The sequence below is a fragment of the Psittacula echo genome (genome assembly GCF_963264785.1).
Source record: "Psittacula echo genome assembly, chromosome: 2".
NCBI lineage: Eukaryota > Metazoa > Chordata > Aves > Psittaciformes > Psittacidae > Psittacula > Psittacula echo.
The window spans coordinates 61,599,868-61,621,253 of record NC_137737.1 but is presented as its reverse complement, the minus strand read 5'-3'; the positions used below and the strand labels follow the sequence as shown (position 1 = coordinate 61,621,253).

General features: G+C 40.8%; 1 protein-coding gene across 11 annotated transcripts; it reads left to right on the top strand.

The window, feature by feature from the left end:
* The first annotated feature begins 516 nt into the window (after window positions 1-516).
* Window positions 517-20,533, top strand: ADNP2 (ADNP homeobox 2). 11 transcript variants are annotated; one of them, XM_080611080.1, is made up of 6 exons: window positions 517-917; window positions 7,089-7,249; window positions 8,816-8,935; window positions 12,018-12,107; window positions 17,145-19,317; window positions 19,490-19,653. In XM_080611080.1, exons 3-6 carry the CDS (start codon window positions 8,828-8,830, stop codon window positions 19,519-19,521), a joined length of 2,403 nt encoding a protein of 800 aa, XP_080467206.1. In that variant the 5' UTR covers window positions 517-917; window positions 7,089-7,249; window positions 8,816-8,827; the 3' UTR covers window positions 19,522-19,653. The 11 variants fall into 11 exon arrangements, with proteins under 11 accessions (XP_080467206.1, XP_080467207.1, XP_080467211.1 ...); XM_080611081.1 differs by having other exon boundaries at window positions 519-917; window positions 17,145-17,769; window positions 19,156-20,533; XM_080611085.1 differs by having other exon boundaries at window positions 519-917; window positions 17,145-18,927; window positions 19,156-20,533.
* The last annotated feature ends 853 nt before the right edge of the window (window positions 20,534-21,386 follow it).

Sequence of the window (21,386 nt, the reverse complement as noted above, 5' to 3'; positions counted from 1 at the left end):
TGCCTCTGCAGGACCTGCATCTGAGGATCCCACAGATCCTCCTGGAGTCCGATCCCCACCATGGCCTCCAGGCCCGGCAATGGAGCACCAAGGAGGGGAGGTGTGAGCCATGTGTGGAGGTACCTGGTAGGGCCTTCTCCAATGGGAATCATGGCTGCCAGGCCTTTCCTTGCCCTATTGGCTGGCTGATGTGGGCGGGGCCTCCAGCCCCAAGCTGATGTAAATGAGGCTACACCTCCTACCAAATCAGGAATGATACTGGGTGGTCACGTGGTGACCTCACATGATGGGCACTGCGTTATCAGGCTCCGTCCCCATCGAGGGTGACGTCACATCTCCGGATCTCGCGAGAGCTCTCAGTGGTGCCCCTCACAGGACGAAGGCGGGAGGGGCAGGTGGCAGGAGAGCAGATGAGCCCCTCCCACATGAGGCCCCGCCCATCTCCCTCCGGGGAGCCAATGGGCTCACAGACCCATATCTCTTCCCATTGGACGTCATGCAAATGAGCCTCTACGTCACTTCCTGGGATAAATCGAGCGCCATTTTCTCTTTCTGGTTCTCGATGAGGAGCGGGTGGAGGCTGAAGGGCGGGAGCGGGGTGGCAGACGCTGCTCCCGCGGGTTGAGCCAAGGTCGGGCCCGGACTCCGGCGATGCTGGTGCCGCCGCGGCCGCCCTCGCGGCCCGCGGAGTAGAGCGCGACAAGCAGCAGGCGGAGGAGGAGGAGCCGCTGGGCGGGGCGGCGGGCACGGCGCGGGAGGGGCCCTGCGGGGCGGCCGAGCCGGCGGTGGGGCTGGCGCTGTAAGGAGCGGGAGGCGGAGGCTGCGGCGCGGGACCGCGACCCTACAGGCGGCGACGGCGGCAGCAGTGAGAGCGGCGGCGGGCGCCCCCTGCAGCCCAGCCGGGTAGGTGCAGTGAGGTGAGCCGGCTGCGCCCGCAGGCAACACGCCCCGAGGGGCGCGGGGGAGGCGGGGCGGAAGATGCCCGGCGTGGGCAGAACGGCCACACCAGCGGGTGCGAGCCGCAGTGCTGGCGGCTATCAGTTAACGGCGGCTTTAGCGCACCTCTCTGGCTCTGCTCGCTATGGCAAGGCGCTCAGATCCCAGATCCGGCCTCACTGGGAGCCGGGTCGCCGAGCCCTGTGGACTGGTCGCTGCCGGGTTGTGTTGCCTCTTCGGAGCAGTGAGATCCTCCGTCTTCCTGCCCGGGAGGCACCTATGCTGAAGCCCACGCGTTAGTTGGATGGCTCCAGGCGTCCCGCAGGTGTCGGCCCCGGGCTGTCAGCTACACTGCGAATACCGCCGGGCTGTGCCGGTGCTCGTTGCCATGCGTTGCAGCCGGCTAAAGGGGAGCGGATGGGGCAGGGCTGTGGGCGCCCAGCCTCATCTCCCTCCGCGGCGGTGACCGCCGGCGTCTCGCGGGGAGTGCCCGCCGTAGCTGACCTGGCTAAAGTACGGCAGTGTGCGTCCTGTTCCCTCCAAGGCGGCCCTCGTGGGCTTCAGTGGGAATAAGCCCCCTCTTCGGACCTCAGCGCACACGAGCAGGGGAGGGACTTCCGGGTGTGCCCGTGGTCGGAAGTAGAAATTAGCCTAATGAGACAGATCTAACACGAAGCTGTCTGTGCTTTGAGTACTGTTTACTGAACAGTTGTTTTGGATCACTTTTTTTTTATTCTTCTAATTTCTGTCAATACTTAGGCAGTGGAGCATGTAAGGAGCCAACTTGACAAGTTGTCTCAAAGTCTGTGCATAAAAAGCCTTGATTTTAGACAATAGGGATGTTTGAAACGGTTTATGGAAAACTGTAAGGTGCACAGGAATAGTCTGCATGCAGAATTAGAACTAAAATGTTAATGGAATGCAAAATTGCATTACATATTCTAGTGGTACTTCAGCAATACATAAATAAAAATAAAAAGTTTATGAATGAACAAACATATCCTGTACTATGCAAATCATTAAAGCCAAATGGCTTTATATTATTTAATTTAATTACTTATATAAATGGAATACTCTTGCCTTGCACTTAGAATCATAGAATAGTTAGGGTTGGAAAGGACCTTAAGATCATCTAGTTCCAATCCCCCTGCCATGGGCAAGGACACCTCACACTAAACCATGCCACCCAAGGCTTCGTCCAAGCTGGTCTTGAACACTGCCAAGGATGGAGCATTCACAACCTCCCTGGACAACCCCTTCCAGTGCCTCACCACCCTTACAGTAAAGAATTTCTTCCTTATATCCAATCTAAACTTCCCCTGTTTAAGTTTTAAACTGTTACCCCTTGTCCTGTCACTACAGTCCCTGATGAAGAGTCTCTCCCCAGCATCCTTATAGGCCCCCTTCAGATACTGGAAGGCTGCTATGAGGTCTTCACACAGCCTTCTCTTCTCCAGGCTGAACAGCCCCAACTTTCTCAGCCTGTCTTCATATGGGAGGTGCTCCAGTCCCCTGATCATCCTTGTGGCCCTCCTCTGGACTTGTTCCAACAGTTCCACGTCCTCTTTATGTTGAGGACAGCAGAACTGCACACAATACTCCAAGTGAGGTCTTATGAGAGCAAAGTAGATGGGCAGGATCACCTCCTTTGACCTGCTGGTCACACTCCTTTTGATGCAGCCCAGGATATGGTTGGCTTTCTGGGCTGCGAGTGCACACTGAAGCCGGCTCATGTTCATTTTCTCATTGACCAACACCCCCAAGTCCTTCTCCGCAGAGCTGCTCTGAGTCTCTTCTCTGCCCAACCTGTAGCTGTGCCTGGGATTGCTCTGACCCAGGTGTAGGACCTTGCACTTGTCATGGTTAAACTTCATCAGGTTGGCATCAGCCCACCTCACAAGCATGTCGAGGACCCTCTGAGAGCAAGCAGCAGGAAGTTCTCTTGGTCCTGCACTGTAAATGGAATAAAGGATAGATATTTGACTTTTGCTGCAATGGTTCATAGTACTGTACTGTCTAAATTATGAACAGCTACCTTTCAGCTGATAAATACTGAAATTTGGACCAGTAAACTATTTGGGGAGAACTGGTTGTTTTCCTTAACTGTGTTCTATAATTAAAAAATACATGTTTGAGCCCCTTAAAGTTTTAAATACTTAAAATACAAGGGGAAGACTCAGTCTTGGGATCTCCAGTCCAGTCTGTATTCTAGAAATCTTAGTGATATTTTTAGTAATTTTGAACAAGGGAATTTTTTTAGAGCAATATTTAACCATGTATGTAATAAATATGCATATTATAAGCTGTAATAAAAAATGGAGTTCTCATAGCTCATTTTATAAATGAAATTTTATTAAAGTTTTGTACAGAAAACCAACAACCCTCCCTAAAGATATAGCAAATCTTCAGAGACAATGAAGAGCACAGAAACAGTTTCATAGTGCTTTATGCTTTACCACTGGGAACTCCTTGGTTTGTGTCAAGTTTTACTGAATGCTGGGAAAGCTGATTTGTGTTTAAACAATCTTTCTGATGACACCTGTAGTGCAGCTTTATGTTTTTTCAGTTGTCCCCTTGCTGAATTTCAGATTGTGGGTTATCTGTGCTATGGGCTGTTCTGTGCATCTATGTCTTTGGGTCATACCAGGCTGACTAATGCAGTACAAATGCAGTTGTACTTCTCCCTAAAGTTGCTGGGGTCGGTGTATGGCTCTTCTGCTCATTTGAGTAGGCTCTATGTAGGTGCTTAAGTTATACAGAGTGAGCTTGGGTCCTGCTGGGTTCAGTTTCAGGCTGGTGATGATCCCTAAGGGAGTCTAGCTCTCCTATGAGTCACAGTGCTCTAGGGAAGGCTACATGAATTTGAATGGTATAGCCCTTCTGTCTCTAGTCTTGGATAATGGAGGCTTGATTGTATGTTAATGAGGCATCACAATAGTTATTTAAACCACAACAGCAAAAGTTAGTGATCTAAATTTGTTTTGATTGCACATTTTAAGCAAGGTGCAGGTTGATGCACTGTATTTTTATCCATGTAATCACGTACCTTAATGCTTTTTACTGTGTTAGCAGATACTGAATGATGGCCATCTTTATGTTGGATTAAATGGCTGTTTTAATGGGTGTGTGATTTCTAGCTAAGAAAGAGCAGAATTATTGTGACTATAAGAGATCTGTAATTTGAGACTCCCAAAAGTTTCCAATTTAGTTGCACCAAAAAAACCATGTTTATTCATTTATTTATTTATTTATTTTACCCTGGGTTTTCTGACAAGTTGCACTTAGACAGAAGTGTAAGAATTAGAATTTAAGGGGATAATGTAAAATTATTTGTTGACCGGAACTACTCCCAGTCAGTTTTATTAGTCTAATATGATTGACAGTAAATGACATAGTAAGAATGATATCCATTCTAATCAAGTGACTGTTTTTCTTCCCAGGAATAAAATCTGTCAATTCTGTTAAAAACACCTAGAGATATTGATAGGCAACTATATATGTTTCTTCCCTCTGTCTCCAAAGGCTGGATAAGCTTTAATGGTGCCAACATACCCGTAAATCCAGTTAGGTCTCTTTCAGTAGGCACAGATAACAGTCCAGGGAATAGAACCAACCATCTGCGTACTAACACGGTTGAGCAGATGTCCAGGTATGACTTCTTGGAGGGCTTGTAAGCTTATCAGAAAACAAAACAAAATTGATGAGAGTAAAATTCAGTATGGCCAAGCTGAACTCGCATTCTTCTAGGAAGTTTCTCAGGATGCCTGTCCTCCTAGCTGCTGTCTTTGCCATCCAGTGTTCTTGCTCTTTAGATTCTGAGAATTAGTAGATCTTATGCTCTCATTTAATTTTCAGGAATGAAGCAGTTGTGCCTATTTTCTCAACTAATATTGAATTATCAACTTCTAATGAGTTTATTAAAATGAAAATAGAGTTCTTTATTGGTGCTGGTCAACTCTGATACCTGCTGAAATATAAGTTGGTAAACAAGCCTTTAAAAAGACTTCCCACCCAAATATCCCAGAATCTGAAAGTCTTCATAGAAATCTTTTGCACAGTTGCTAACAAGTTTACTAGGTGAAAAGGTATAAAAACTAAGGATGATTGAATTTCTAAAGCATTTCTAATTATGAAAGGACAAAATTTCACAAGCCTTTCATAATTTCCCTACTACAAGCGATTCTGTGAGCAATGGCCTAGTGAAGGCCAGCTTCCTAGGAACACATCTGGAGATCTGGCTTCTGTGTAGATTGTCTGGTCTCTAAAAGGGTTACATTGCAGCCTTTTTCTCTGTGGACCTTCTAATAGGATTTCTCTCTAATTGCCTGTTCTCATGAAATCTCTAGAAATACCTGATTATCTTGTTTACTGATGGGTTTTGCAGGATGCACCTGCATGCACGTGGGAAGCCCATCTGTGCATCTACTCTGCTCCAGCTCCATACCAGCTTCATATTTAATTCGATTGCGTATGTTTCCTTAGGAACACAAATGATGCTATAAGGAAAAAGCCTTTCACTGTTACTGCAGTCTGTCAGTGAAAAGTTGCCCAGAGAGGCTGTCATACCTTTGTCTATGGAGGTTTTCAATTTGTTGCAGAGCCTGCTTTGACTAGGAGACTGGAATAGGTGCCTTCTTGAGTTCCCTTCCAAGGTGAATGAGTATTGTTCTAAGAAGTAGGCTAAAAGGAAAGCAAATAGAAACTTTCTATTTTGTGGGACTTTTCACTTTGAAGAGGTGAAATGTTAGCATTTTTGCCTTTTTTTTTTTAATGCAGAGATATTATAGTCAAGCATAGTTACTTGGCAAAGTAGAAGTATTTGTCTTTGGCTAGTAAGGTACTGTCCAGACTGCTACCTCGTTGTTTAGATTAGTATTAAAATACTATAATACTACTGACAGAGCTGCATTTGTGATCTTTGTTGAAAAGCTGAATGTAGTTGGGTGTTACATGGAATGCAGGTGTTGTAGAAATGAAGGGAACCTTTAGTGTTGCATAGAACTCAAAGTTTGCTGTATCATTGCAGAGGTGCTATCTAAATGAACTGTAAATGCAGCAATAAATTGATGGATAAAACGCCCGAGCAAGGGTTGAATGACCTTTTTAGAATTGAGTTTGGGACATCAGCTGCTACAATTATTTTATTTTGATACTAACTTGTGTTTGTTCTGTTCATGCAAAAGTACCTCCATGAAATTAAAAGTAGCTTAAGATAAATTTGTCTTTTAGGTAGCCAACATGGTGAAAAGATCAAGACTCTTGGGTGCTAGAGTAGCTCAGGTTTAATTTTACTGTAGTGCCTTCATACTGAATTTGCTGGTTAAGAATGGGATGCATACCAACAACAGATTGACTGTAGTTATGCATGGAAACAGTGCAAACCAAAGCTTGAAGAATGTCCAAAATGCAAGAGAAATAAATTAGTACTAAACAAGTATGGATAATAAACTCTATAGTAATCAGGGAATTAAACTGGCATCTTGAAGAAATAAGCTTAGAATGATGAAATTTCAGTGACCTTTGTGATGGTCTAACGAATACAGAATGTTAGATGAGTAACATAGAGTCTTGCTCCTAAACAGTTTGTGGAAGTACCAACTGAATAATGCTGGACATGATACAGAAATACACATATTTTTGGATTGAAGACGAGCTACTTGAAAAATGGAAAATTAATTATTTCTCATTTTGAGTAATGACTTCCATTTCAGAAAGATTGCTGGTTAAAAAAACTTGAGATACATGGATGTTGCATTACTATACCACCTTTGTAGACTAATGTTTCTTTTTTTTATGAGATAGACATGCCTCAGGAAATGTCTGCTTCCTGTCTTCGGTAGCATCAATATATCAGTTAAGGGACTGAGATGGAGGAAGTGTTTCCAGTGGAGCCTAAGATACTGAACCATATATCCTTTTGGCTGATCTGAGCATGGTGACATCCTGTCAGCTCTGTTGTTACCTTCAGTGGGCCATGGGGTTGGTGCTCATAACCTGCTATCATAGAGGGACCGATCATAAAGCTTTAACCAGAGACTATATGAATTCCCAGTCGACTTCACTTTAAAAAGAGGATTTTACAGCTTAATTTTACTCCTTGGATTTCGATACACTGTCAGACTATTTACTCTGATTTATTCTATTCTGTCTAGGTTCCTGTTCCACACCTACCCCAATGGTATCAGAATATCTTCCAGGCTTTTTAGGGATAAAAACCATTAGAAAACAAGACTAGCATCTGTCAAATGGGGCTCCCTCTCCGTTTCTTTCTGCATAGCTTTCCTTTGGGGGGAGAAGAAGAGGAGAATAGCATGTGAGTTATTTGAATTTTAATTAAAAAACACTCAATTGCGTGTTTTTGCATCAGATTTGTTCGTTTTGTCTGGTTGAATGATGACATACAGTGTAGAAAAAGTGGGGTTTTGTTTATGGGGTTTTTTTGGTGTTTATTTGCTCTTGGTGAAGCTCTGCTTGTAGATTCTGTCTTACACGGGAGGGTTTTTTGCTACTGTTTACAAGAAAGTCTTGCATTTTAATGGAAAGATTTCATGTTAACACTGATGTTTCCTTTTTCTTTTGTTGAAGTATAGCTTTTTAAGGCATTAAGGACCATCAAGGTCTGAGTACTGTTTGGGGATTTTTTTTTTTTTTTTTTTTTCTTTCCCTTGCTAAAACTTGTCTTGGATGGATGAATTGTTTATCAGTACGGACTGAGATCTTTTAAACTCTGTTAGGTCCAGCTAACTAAGAACAAAGAAATACCTGTGAAGCTCCCAGTGACCATTTTCAGTGTAGGTAGTTTGTTTGGATTTTGTGCCAAATTAAGTTTCTTAAATCACACTCTAAAATGCATTGTGCTGTAATATAGATAAGAGGTGATAAAGGCACATGCTTCTAATCCCAAGAGTGTACCTTATGATGTACTGGGAGCTAAAGATAAGCTAAACCCATGGGAATACTTTATGATGTACTGGGAGCTGAAGATAAGCAACTGATGCATCCATAGCCCAGCTGCATGGGGAGTGATGAAAGACCAGCTGTTGTGGAAGTGCTAGGCCCTTCCTGGTGGATATGTTCTAGACAAATGGGCAGTCATGCTGTGCACAACGCTTCAGATAGATGACCCACAGCAGATAATCTGTCTCTCTGTAAGGTGGACTCCAGCTTGCTGAAGGGAGTAGGGTAGGTTATAAATCCAAATTCTGGAGTAGGAGAAGGTGATAGAGGAGGAGACCTGAAAGCATGTGGGTGTGACAGAAATTTGTCCCACACTCAGTGTATTTAGCTATCAGTGCCATACGTTAATTACATGTTATTTCTACTGCATTAATATTGTAGCACCTTGTTTTATGACAAGGTCCAGCATAAAAAATTTTAATAGCATAAATTTCCTGCCTGCAGGAAATCTAGATTTTGCCATCAGTTATATTTTAAGCATGTACATACCTGACAACAAACCAGATTATCAAAGAAGCTCTCATCTTGACACTAACATTCAAAGTGAAAGGTGCTGAATTCCTCCTTCCTAAATGAGCTGATAGTAACTGGTGTTCATGTTCTCTTACAAAAAAAAAGACAAAACATGGAATAGCTGCCATATAGACACAAAGAAATCTGAAAGAAAAACTTGTGATTTTGTTTAGATAGAAGAAATGTAAAGGATTCCTCCCCCCCCACCCCCCCCAATAATGCTGTGTTTCCTTTAAAAGGAAGCAACTTACCTACTGGGAAATATTAATGAGACCAGTTCTTTGGCTTAAGGCTTTTGCATTTTCATATTGAAGAATATATTTTTAAGACTTTAATACTGTTAAATGCAAGTGTCTATGTTCAAATATTCCATTCCTTTTTCTTTTTTTTTTTTAAATTTCTTTTTCAGGAAAAGTGCAAAATGTTTCAAATTCCTGTTCAAAATCTTGATAATATTAGGAAGGCTCGAAAAAAGGTGAAGGGCATTCTTGTGGATCTTGGGCTTGACAGCTGCAGGGAATTGTTGAAGGTAAAGCATTTGAAATAATGAAACCCATCTGAAACATATTTCACTTTTTGTGTGTATATTATATCTGGCATAGATATTTATGGTGGGGATCTGTGCTTGAAGGATTACTCATGACTGACTACTCATATGCCAAGGGTAGAATTTACTGTTTTAGTACATAACGTTGACAGAAACTCAATTTCGGAACAAGGTATGTTATGGATGATGATGCATATTCACTGCTAGTATTGAAGTATTCTTCAGCTAAAGGAAACAGTACAGCTTTAGGAAAAACACCGCAGACTAACAAAATATTATTTCACAGCAACTTTCTTTGCATTCTTTTAAAATCATAAGAAGATGAAGACTTGACTATTCAGGGATATCCTGACGTGTATCAAGGGCAAACCTCTGAAGCATATGCAGATTTTCAGTATTTCTGAAAACAAACAAGCAGTTAGACCCCGGATTCTTATTGCAGGCCTTTAAGCTTTATGTTCAGGGGAAAATATGAAACTTGTCTTACTGAGTTGTATTCAGTTCTGCATTTTTAAAATGTATATGCAACTGCACTGGAGCGATCAAGAAGACATAGTACCATTGTTGCCCCTTTCAGGAGAAAGTATTGTGGAACAAGCAGGATGGATTCACACCATCAGATTGGCAAGACTAATACCAGAAAAAGTGCAAACACAGTAATGCAACTCAATGACTACACAGTAATGTATTTCAGCCAGCTGGTCTGCAGGGTTTTTTTGGCAGTTTAGTGTATTTATGTCTTTACATTGAATCAAGGATTTGGATTAACTCTGGATGATGGTGCTAAACTAAGTCAACTCTGTGGGAGTGCTGTTGTGTCTTTTGTGGTGTTTTTTCTGAAACTGTATACGTAAATGGTTAAGATCTACATGCATAACTAATTCTGGATCATTTTTGGCTATTGCATTTAAAAATGTTTGATATATCTAAATATGTCATAAGAGCTGAGGGAAAAGTGTATTTGTTTAATAATTTCAATTTTCATACTGTTTTAATTGTGTTGTATAGTATTGTTTTGTAATTAAACCTCTAAGAAGCTGTTCTGTCTTGACCCTTTGAAGTAGAAATGTGTTGATGATGCTGTTCTTTTTTGCTATGAAATTGACTGCAGTTTAACTTTTTGATTGCAGTATGGGTTTTAATGGTGAATGGGGAATAAGGTGGGGTTTTTTTGTTTTGGTTTTTTTTTTTCTCTGTGTGGTGGTGTGTGCTTATTTGGTGGTGTTTCACTTTCAGTAAATGGTCGTGGTGGTAACCCAGCAACCATTTCCATTCTGGAAAAAGCTCTGTGAGATGTAGGCTAAAAAAAAATACAGTTTTATTCTTTTTGCAAATAATTCTCCCTCAACCAAGTTCATAATTTCAGTTTGTTTCTTTCAGGTAATCTGTGGCTGGTTTTGGTAGAACTTTAGCAGCAAGAAGAGTGGTTTTTAGAACTTGATTTGTAGTTGGCTCGTATGATGATGGTATTTCTTTTTGGTAGAACAGGGTGTGTGGTGTCTTAATAGATGAGAAGTACGTTAAGTCGTGTGTCCTCCTCGTCATCTCCCGTCCCCAGTATTAGGATTAATTTCTGGACATTCTCATGTGAGGAGGCTGGACAACTTAGGAAACAGTAGGAAATGATGTAATACAGACTTGACCTGCCGTCTGGTCTTAAAATTGGTCTTAACCTGTTCTAGTAAGGTATGATAATGGACAGTAGTTTATGAAGAAGGTGAAGGAATTTCACATACAGTTAGTATCTCTTTGTTGCTTGGAGACCAAATGGTTTAGCTTTTAGGCTAAAAGTTCTTCATCTTTGCTAGGAAGAAAACATGAGGTTTTAGGCTACTTTACTAGTTTGATTCTGCAATTACTCTTAAGTACTTTGTAATATCAGAGGCTTTCCTGTAGTAAACTATTTTAGCTTCTTTAACATACTGTAATCTTTAAGTCTTCATTTAAGCTCTGAGTATTTTATCTTTATGTTCTGGAAAATGGTGATCATTTTAATACAAAAGCAGAACATTTTTGGGTTAGGCCATAAACTTTGAGAACTTCTATAACGGTAATTCACTCCAGTGTGTTTGGCTGAAGAACTGTTAGTAAATCTGAAGTCTCTTCATATGTTTTCTCCATTAAACATATGTAAGAAAAGCATAATGTTTTCTAAGGCTGTGGGATTTCTCTTGTTACATGCAGGGGTTCTTTCTAAGGTGTTTTTCTGTCTTTAAGAAGGTTTGGCTGAAAGGTAGATAGATGGCTCATTCGGTGCTTAGATGTTGATTAGAATAGAAGGGATTGCTGATTAGAATGGAAGGGATTTTCTGAAGCCTAGGTTCTTCAGAAATGCCTAGCAGACAGTATTGTAGTTATTTTTTTCGTTACGTTTGTGTTTGGATATATGTGGGCTTCAGAAAATTGGAGAGGAACTTAAGATTTTTAGGGTGGTAGCTGGCTTTGACTTGAGGGACATAAACTGCTGTGATGGGATTGATTAGAAGAATGCTGTAAGGAAAGTTGTTTACCCTGACATGGTTGTTCCAGATGCAATAATACAGTTACTTTTACAGCTTGAGAAAAATACTGCTGCTCTTTGTTTTCTCAAGTTAAAAACAGAGCAGTGCTATGAAGATTTAATGCTAAACCCCGTTGCAAAGTAAACCTCAGTGGTAAGTTAATAAATTGAAGTAAATAGTGAAGGATTACAGATTTAGGAGGAGGAAGATAGAGGGAGAAAGTATCTTCCGTGTTCACTGTGAACTTGGCTAGAAGCAATGGAATTAAAGTGTAAATATTTTCACTCCTACATTTTCAGTAAGTATGAAGTGTTCAGAATTCCTGCTAGATTACAAGGCAGTCATGACCAACTATTTGAGGTAAAATAAATGAAAGAGGGATTGAAGTAGCAATTTCTTGGAACTGAATTTTGGGATCTGTACCCAAATGCTGTATGGACTTGGCATTCGTCTGCTGTTTGTGTGGGTTTTCCTTTTTTCTTTTTCCTTTGTATTGAGACTGGTTTTGTATTCAGAACAGACTGCAAAAGCAGATTATTTCTTGTTTTCTTTTTTTCTTTCAGAATCTTAAAAGTTTTGACCCAGGTGAAAAACACTTTTGTAACACTTCATGGAGTGATGTCTCTCTTTGGGAGTCTGTGGGCAAAAGGAAGGTATGTATAGTTGTGTTACGAGATTCTGGGTAGATGTGTATGTGGAGTTGCTGAATTTTATCACTTTCAGAAGTCCTGGAAAAGTTAAAATACACCTTTTTATGGTAAAAAGTACAGCTTTAACATCTGTTTTTGAAGTACTATTAGGAATAATCTTCCATTTCTTCTGTATTCTTCTCTGTAATGCAGCTGGTTATAAGAACTATGTATACCGTTTGCTTTAAGGATGCAGCCTTCAGCGTCGAGTATTTAAGATGTCACACTAATGTTATGCCTTTTTAGCCTCTTCTGATGTCTAGTCTTAACATGCTCTTATATACAACGTGTTTCTTGTTTCTTTGGAAGGGTGCAAATATGGTTGCATAGATGCAAGTGGATTAAGCTGAAAGTGGCTTGGGATAGGATTGCAGTGGAAAACATGTTCCAGTTAGATCGGTATATGTGAAAAAGCTTTTAGTTCTCTATGTCTGGAATCTTGTGTGAAGCTGGTATCTGCAAAAAAGGCAGGTTTGAGATGAACAAACAAATATAACTTTACATTCTAGCAAGTTTCTAATATACTATGTAGAGCATAAGAATATATCCAGAAGAAAAGGTAGTCTTTTCTCAGTTGTGCTGAAGAGTCTTGGGGTTCCTGATTGCTTCCATGAAGAAGGCCTATCAACAGCATGTAAAGAGCAGTGAGTCTGTAGTTTTCATCCTGAATCCGAAGGTAATGGTTTAGAGAAGTGTGGTGGCTGTTTCTCAGGGTTTTTGGGCCTTTTTTTGTTTTTTAAATCTGACTTGGCCATCTTTCAAACAAGCAGAGGCTGCCACATGCAATAGTTGTATATTGATGCCCTCAACATACAGGCTGACCAAACAAAGCCATTCAGTCTTTGCCAATCTGTCATTTAGTAGAAAGTGACTTAGGACCTTTGTCTGCTGTGTCTTTCCTAGTTCTCCTTTCCTGAACTTGGTTTCACACATTTAAGATTGCATGTTCATCTGTTCACATGAATTTATGGATGAGAGTCAAATGTGACTTGTTTGACTGGGTCTGTAGAGACCCAAGCACTAGCTTCTTAGTACCACTTCAAATAAGGCTTACAGTTACCTTCAGTCAAGACTACCTTTAGTTTAGCTGAACGGAGTAAATCCCGTTAATAGTTCTACAGGATCCTTGCCCCCTTTTTATTTCTTCTTTATGCACATGGAAAATGTCTCCTTCTCTCAGGTCTTCTGGCTCCAGTCAGCATATTTTAAGAGCTCTAGCCTTCCTGATTCTGTCTTTTTTTGCCTTTTTCTTTAGTCAGTGAACAGAGAAATTTAGTGTTTGGAGACCTGTGTTAGATGAGCAGGATAGGTTTGCCCTCTTCCCCAGATACAAAACAGGGAAGAAGAGGATGAAAACAGAGAAAATGAAGCTTCCTGTCTAAAACTTAACAAAAAGTTGGGCTTTGGGTGGTGTGGGTTTTTTTTGTGGTTTGTTTGGTTTTGGTGTTTGTTTGTTTGTATTTTTGTCCACAGTCCTGTAGGAAAAAAAGTAGCCATTTCAGTGAAAATGGAAAAGAACTAAAATTCATGCACTAGAGAGGGAATCTTTCATCCCTAATTGTCTGGTGAAAGACCAGGCAGAGAGACCTGATCTATTACAAGAAGAGAGAATGTTCTGGGTTCAGCTGTAATAGTTATTTTTCTTCTTAGTAGCTGGTGCAGTGCTGTGTTTTTGGCTTTAGGCTGAGAACAACGCTGATAACACACCAGTGTTAGCTGTTGCTATGTAGTGCTTGCCTCTGTCAAGGACTTTTCTGGCTCTCACGCTCTGCCAGTGCATAGAGGCACAAGAAAGAAGCCATGAGGGGGCAGAGACAGGACACCTGACCCAAACTAGCCAAAGGGGTATTCCATACCACAACACGTTATGCCCAGTATATAAACTGGGGGGGGTTACCTGGAAGGCCCAGGTTGCTGCTCAGGTTGGTCTGGGTATGGGTCGATGGGTGGTGAGCACTTGTATTGTGCATCACTGCTGTTTATTGTTTTGGTTTTTTTTTTCCCTTTCTCCTTTTGTATTCTCTCCCCTTATTTCCCTTATTATTAGTGGAAGTAGTGTTTTTGTATTATACTTCAGTTATTGGACTGTTCTTACCTCAACCTGTGGGATTTATATTCTTTCAGTTCTCTCCATCCCTCCGGGAGCGGGGTGAGATGAAGAGGGGGTGTGTGTGAGCGTCTGTGTGGTTGTGAGTTACTGGCTCGGCTTAAATCATGACAGAGAATTACAAATCCTGACTCAGCTAATCAGCATGACCAGTAGCATCTATATCTGTCCAAAAAACCAAGATTGGAATGTCTTTGATGATGAACTTCAGTGTAGAGTTTGTAATGTGTTGCTGTGGAACAGATTTGCCAAGCTATGTCTTGTGGATACTAAAGTTGTTCCTGTCTATTTTCTTTAAACAGCCATGGTTCCTTGACATTTATCACTCACATATCTTGCATATGTTGGCATCATGCTGCTTAAATTTGGAAGGAAAGAAGTTGGTCCTTGAGGATGTTCTAGAAGTTGTTGCCTTAAGGGAAAATAAGTTGTTTGAACTACATTGGAAGCTCAGTAGGCTGGAGATGATGTTTATTTAGATGAATTGGTGGTTTTACCATTAGTACTGTGTTTAGGGAGACCTTAGTAATTATGGAAGAACTTCTGATTTTTGGAGGCTGCTGTGTCTTTCTGCTTGTCTCTAGGTTGGGGGGAATGTGAGACTACACAACGGAAAGTGTTGCTGCATTATGGGGTATGTTCTTTGGAGTGGGACTCATCAAGTTTTCCTAAATGCCTCTAATAATCCTTTTTGAATTCCATTTGTGCAGTTTAGGGTTGTGTTAGTCAATCTCCAAGATACTGCTTTTGTTTTCTGGGTGGCCTAGAATTCTGTTAAATTATCTATAAAGCTGAGATGCTTTTAGTCGCACTTATGAACATATAAAACAGCTTAAAGCCTATGCAATGAGCACATGCTGATGAAATTATTTTCTAATAACACCTATTTTCTAGTGTGTCTGTGTGGAAGAGTTCTATTTCATACAGAAACAAGATGAAAGTAGCAGGCTTTCACATGCTTCTGTTGAAGCAGAATTTTGGGGATTTTTTTGTTTTTTGGGTTAAATAATGGGACTTTAGGAATTGTCTTAATTTGACAGAACTTGAGGTACAGGACTTTTTTTTTTTTTCTCTGAAGTGTCATGATTCTTGCCTCTGTCAAAAAATAAATGATTAAGAAGGCATGAAACTTTTATTTCCCCTAGACTTAACAATATGCAGGTACCAGGGTGGTTTCTTAGTGATATACTGCAATGCTTGTTTGTGTAAGAATAAGAACACCGTACCTAACAATATTGTTCAGACTTGGCAGCAAAGAAATACTGCCGGTATATTACACTATCTTATAAGTTTATGGGTACAGAAAGACCTAATACAGAGATGGGGTAGAGGGGAAAGTAAAGGATATATGGGTCCTGTATTTAAAAAGCATACGAGCTTTTCTAAGCCTCAGACAACAAATTAAAATAAGCAGTCACCGCTCTGTCACCTGCCTTCTTCAGAAGTAAGGCTAATGAGGTGCAGCTTTTAGTAATGCTCTGTATGCTTCTTTAGTTCGGTTGTGCCAGTGGCCTTTCTCTACTTAGTATACTTTAAATGTAAAATTGAAGGCTCTTCTCATTTGCTGTGGTGCTGTTTACTAGCAGCTGAGACCAGACACCTAAAGAGTGTAAGTAGAGGATAATTAACTGATAGTTTCACAGTGTATTCTTCAGCAGTCTTAGCGAGTCACTTTGTCTGACCCAGTCTTTTGAATCTGGAGGTTAGATTTTGATTTTCATCAGGAGCTAGTAGATGACACCTTCATGGCTATATGAAATGACAAAAAAATAACTGCACAAATTTTTGCTGCAGTCCTCCATATGTTATCTCTGACACATACGTGGGTGATCTAGCTAGGCTGGGTGCTGTAGACGTGGAACAGCTTGTTCCCTTTGGATGGTGTTTCTTAAGGGGCATCAGTAAAGTGAAAAACACATCTGAAGGAACGAACAAGTTTTACTAGATGTTTCAGAGTGCAGGTTTGTCACCTGGATGCTGCTGTGACTGATTCTGTAGGTTTTGGCAGGAGCTAGGCTTAACTTCCTAGGAAGTTAGTAAGAAAAAATGGTTGATAGACCTATGAGCTTTTCAGGAAGAGCAAATAATATTCATATGGATATGAAAAGTAATGTTGTCAAGTGATATGTAATCAAGGCAGCAAACCACTATTTAGTGGAAGATAATTAGGTTTATTTTTTTGCAATTAAAATATTTTTACGAGAAGAATCTGTATATTCTATAGTGAATGTGCTAGAGGAAATGTCTTAAAGAAATTACTGTGATGGGATGTCCAGTATGTTGAGATAATACGAAGAGGTCATTGCTACTGTATCATAAAAGGGGGATTTATTCATTTCTATTAATCTGGCTCCAAGAGAATGTTCGGGAAAAAATTAATCTTTTGCGGCTTTTGGAGAGCTTTCAGTGAAGAGTAAGGTATTGAAATACGCAAATAAACTCTCTCCTCTTCTCTCTTTTTCTCCAGTAAATAGGAGGTGGTTCTGACCTAAGTAATGCTTTAAAAGTGTCATATTTAAAGGGGTGCTATTCCTAATTGTTGAGGCTTCACCTCGTGCTTACAAGTGGCATACGAATTCTTCTTAGCTTGTTCTGTGATTTCTGTCTTTAAAAATGGGCTTCAGAATTACATCTTGTGAACTGGAATAAAAACGAACTCACTTAAGGCTTCTTTATAAATTATAAAGAAACAAAAAGGGCACAAATGTTTATCCCTTTAAGTATGTCATCTTTAAGTCTGGTTTTCAGAAACAGAAGAAACTGAGAAGATACATGCTATACATCCAATGAAGGCATTTTTGACAGGTGATAGTGCAGCCTTACTTTCAAACAGATAACAGGGATTTAGGAATCAACTGGCAATTTCTAAGTGGATGTTTTTGTTTTGTTTGCAGAGATACAGAACAAAGCCGTACTGCTGTAGCTTATGCAAGTTCTCATCAAAATTGCTTACTTCATTCAAGAATCACTTGCACCGCTACCATGAGGATGAAATGGACCAAGAGCTGGTGGTTCCTTGCCCAAAATGTGCATTTGCTTCTGATCCAAAAATAGTGGGGAAACATATCCGGATGTTTCATTCATCTAATAAAAGAATACAGAACTACACAGTCAGCATTTTGGATGGCATGAAACAATTCAGGAGTGACATCATAAACTTTACGTGTCTAAAATGCCACTTCACAGACACATTGTATTACAATATGAAGAAACATGTGCTGATGAACCATTTTGAGAACTTAATTAGTACGTATTTTGGCCTGAAACCTGATGAAAGTAGAGGGGATTCTGCTGAGCTCTACTGTAAAAAATGTAATGCTTCTGCAAACAGCGAAGATTCTTTAATGTATCATGTCTTGACAGCTGAAACACACAGAGACCTGGAGAACAAACTTCGGTCTGTGATTTCAGAGCATATTAAGAAACCAGAAGTTGTGAAACAAATGCAGATTGCTCCAAAGCCTCCCCAAAGTATGGCAGTGACTTCTCCATCTGCAACACCGGCCACTTCCACAGCAGGTTCTGTATCAGCTCCATCTTGCATCCAGCTTGCATTTCCACAGAATAATCAAAACCAGAGTGTGGTGCAGCCAAATGCCGTTCAAAACACAGTTGGATCACTGACTGTTCCAAGTGCCTCTGGTAGCCTTCCACATACAACTTGTGCTCCAGTTGTTACCCCCTCACATGTTGCTCTTGTATCTAATAATCTTTTTGTGGGTCAGAATAACATGAATATTCAGCCATCACCTTCCCAGCCTATCATTGTTTCCCATACGCTCCCCCTTAATCAGCCTGTAGGGACTGTGGCCCCTTCAGTTCTTCCTCTTAATCAACCTGTCAGGCCTGGGCTCTTCCCTGTTAATCAAACCATTGGTGCCATAAATGGTCCACTTGCAACTGGAGCACTACCTGTTACTCAGCCTGTCAGCCCTGTAAATCAACCAGTTGCATCAGGAGTTATCTCTGTCAATCAGTCTTTTGGGAATGTGAATAGACCCATTAGTCCCAGGGTCCTTCCTGTGGCACAGACAGTTGCTTCGGGTGTTCTCCAGCTTAACCAGCCTGTTGCTTCTGGGCTTGTTCCTGTCAGGCAGAATGTCAGACCTGGATTTTTTCAACTTAATCAACCTGTTGCCCCAGCAGTTATCCCAGTAAATCATCCAGTTCAGCCGGCAGTTTCTCAGAATACAGCTTTTTTGACTCCAGGTTCTATACTTCGGCAGTTGATTCCAACTGGTAAGCAGGTTAATGGGATACCTACATACACACTTTCCCCAGTTTCAGTTACTTTGCCTGTAGCTCCTGGTGGGGGAGTAGCAACTGTTACACCACCACATGTGCCCCTCCACCTAATGCAGGCTGGGACAATAACTCAGTTGTCCCAGTCACCGGCTAGTGTACCCTCCCCTCCAGTGGTTTTAACATCTCAGAATATATCATTACAAGCCTCCCTTCTTGGTCTTGGAACGAGTCAGGATACCAAACAGGCTAAGCAGTGGAAGACTTGCCCCGTTTGCAGTGAACTTTTCCCATCAAATGTCTACCAGGTGCATATGGAGGTGGCCCACAAACAGTGTGAACTAGAAGCGGACAGAACCCCAGCACCTGACAAACTTGCAGCTTGCGCACCCTTTCTGAGGTGGATGACAGAAAAGACGGTCCGGTGTTTCTCTTGTAAGTGTTTTCTGTGTGAGGAAGAGCTCATGAAACATCTCTTGATGCATGGCTTAGCTTGCTTGTTTTGCACAGTTACTTTCCATGACTTAAAAAGCCTCATAGAGCACAATAAGACAACACACAATGGGAAAAAGCAGTTACATGCAGATTATAGCAACAGAGGATTTCAACTAGGTAATGATGCTCAGGGTGACCTTATATTTCCTCACTTTGATTTCAGTACAGTGTTACCAAAAGAAGACATTGGTGAAAGAGAAGTACATTTGGCTGTGCTTGCTGGACTAAATTCAAGGACGCTTGTCCCCGTTTACATCAAAGTGACAGCTCAGACAGCAGAAACGAAGAGCAGATGCATCAGAAAAGCGTTAACCTGTCCCTTTTGCTATGGTACGTTTGCTGGTAAAGAAACCTATGAAAAGCATTTGAAAGAGCGGCATCATATAATGCCAACTGTACATACTATTTTAAAAACTCCTGCTTTCAAGTGCATCCACTGTTGTGGTGTGTACACTGGAAATATGACTCTAGCAGCTATCGCTGTACATTTACTCCGTTGTAGAAGTGCTCCCAAAGACAGCAACTCAAGTGTGAAGATGCAGCTTGAGCGTACTGAGAAGAAAGAGCTCCTGCTTGTAAATGGTGAAAAGCATGATTCTGTGACGCTGAAAAGAAAACAGTCGGATTCCTGCTTTGTTGCAGAAGACCAAAGGAATAAGGAACAGCAACTTCTGAGCTTAAGTACTGGCATAGCTCTGTCTCCAGAAAAAGAAGTGAATTCAGGGGTAGTGCCTTTTAAAAGACAGAAGATTAGTAATAGGACTGATATGAAGAAGCTTCCTTCTAGTGAGGATCTTTGCCTTCTAGCAGTAGATCCTACACAATATGATCACAGTTTGTATGAGGCTCAAAAGCAGTTTTTGACAGACTACTTTCACAAGAGGCCATATCCTTCTAAGAAAGAAGTGGAATTACTTTCCTCACTGCTGTGTGCATGGAAAATTGATGTTGCATCATTCTTTGGAAAAAAGAGGAATATATGTTTAAAGGCGATGAATAATCACAAACCGTCTGTGCTGCTGGGTTTCAGTATGTCTGAACTAAAAAATCTTAAGCACAGTTTGAATCTTAAAGACGAAGCGTTAGATATGTAAACAAGCTTTTTCTAACAGCTGAAAAGGAACCCATAATTGCATCATTATTGAGTTAGCCATTTATTGTATTATTTGTTTTGATTTGCAGACTGGCCTGTTGAAGGGTGCAGTAGTACAAACAGTCTTGTTCAGTTATGACTTACTGTGAAAGGCACACGTAGTTGTGTATTTGAGAAGCTAAAACCTTCAGACTTGCACATCTGGAATTTTGTTTTAGCTTTGTACTTTTTCTGGAGTAGGTTTTTTATTTTCTTTTCCCCTGTTTCCTTTTTTCCCCTCCAGGCTCCCATTACACTTTTTATACCACCATGTAAAACATTTGTCCTGTTGAAAACAAATTTTATTTTATTTTTTCTGCAATGTCGTCGTCTTTTCTAAACAATAAAATGTACAATGTTGGTTAAAATACTGAGGTAAACTACGTGAAAAAACATATATTTGATTATTTGTGAGTTTAAGTCCTAATTTTTTTAACCTATTTTTGTTTTATCTACTGAAGAAGTGATTGTAACCTTTATGTCCATTGCCTTTTCAAATTCCTAATGCACTGGTAGCAATAAAATAGATGGCAATCTTCTTTTTTCCTCAGCTATAATACCTGTGCCAGTTAAATCTGGTGACTTGCATTATCTAACTAGTATTAACTTGGTGGGGATTGAGTGACTTGGTGGTGCCCTTTGAAGTGTTATCATTAACTGACTTGAAATGGTTGTGTGTTATCCGTTAAATCTTGCTAACCAGAAGTGGTTTTTCATTGGTGTTGAAGCCTGGTTGTTTAAATACCTGTTGTTCAAAGCTTGTGCAGCTATAGTAGCAGCATTTGGTTTATTTTCTTTTTCAAAAAGCAAAACCGCGTTGGAGGGAGTCAGATTGCTCTGATACATGGAGTGGATGACTTCTGTGCACATCACTTATCTGTAGAAGCCCTATCCAAATATCACCAAAGTTTGGTGAAAAATGCGATTTTTGTTTTAAATAGCTGTTGCATGAGGTTAGTAGTGCAGTGCCTCCTCCCCCAGGAAATTAGATCTTGGCTCAGAGCCTTTTGAGGCAGAAATTGTGTAAACTGCAGCTGGATAGATTGGTAACATCAAGACTTTAAACTGTTGAGTACCTGAACCAGCGATACGTAGTGATTGTTCTTTATTGTGCTCTAGAGAGCGTAAGAATAGTATAAAACCCAATAGATCAGCTTGTTCAATGTAAATTACTATCCCTATTACAGATTATGGAAGAGCTGTTGGAAAGGTTCACTTTAGTTGAAGAATAAGCTATAGTACTGGTGGCCACATTGAGGCCTTGTTT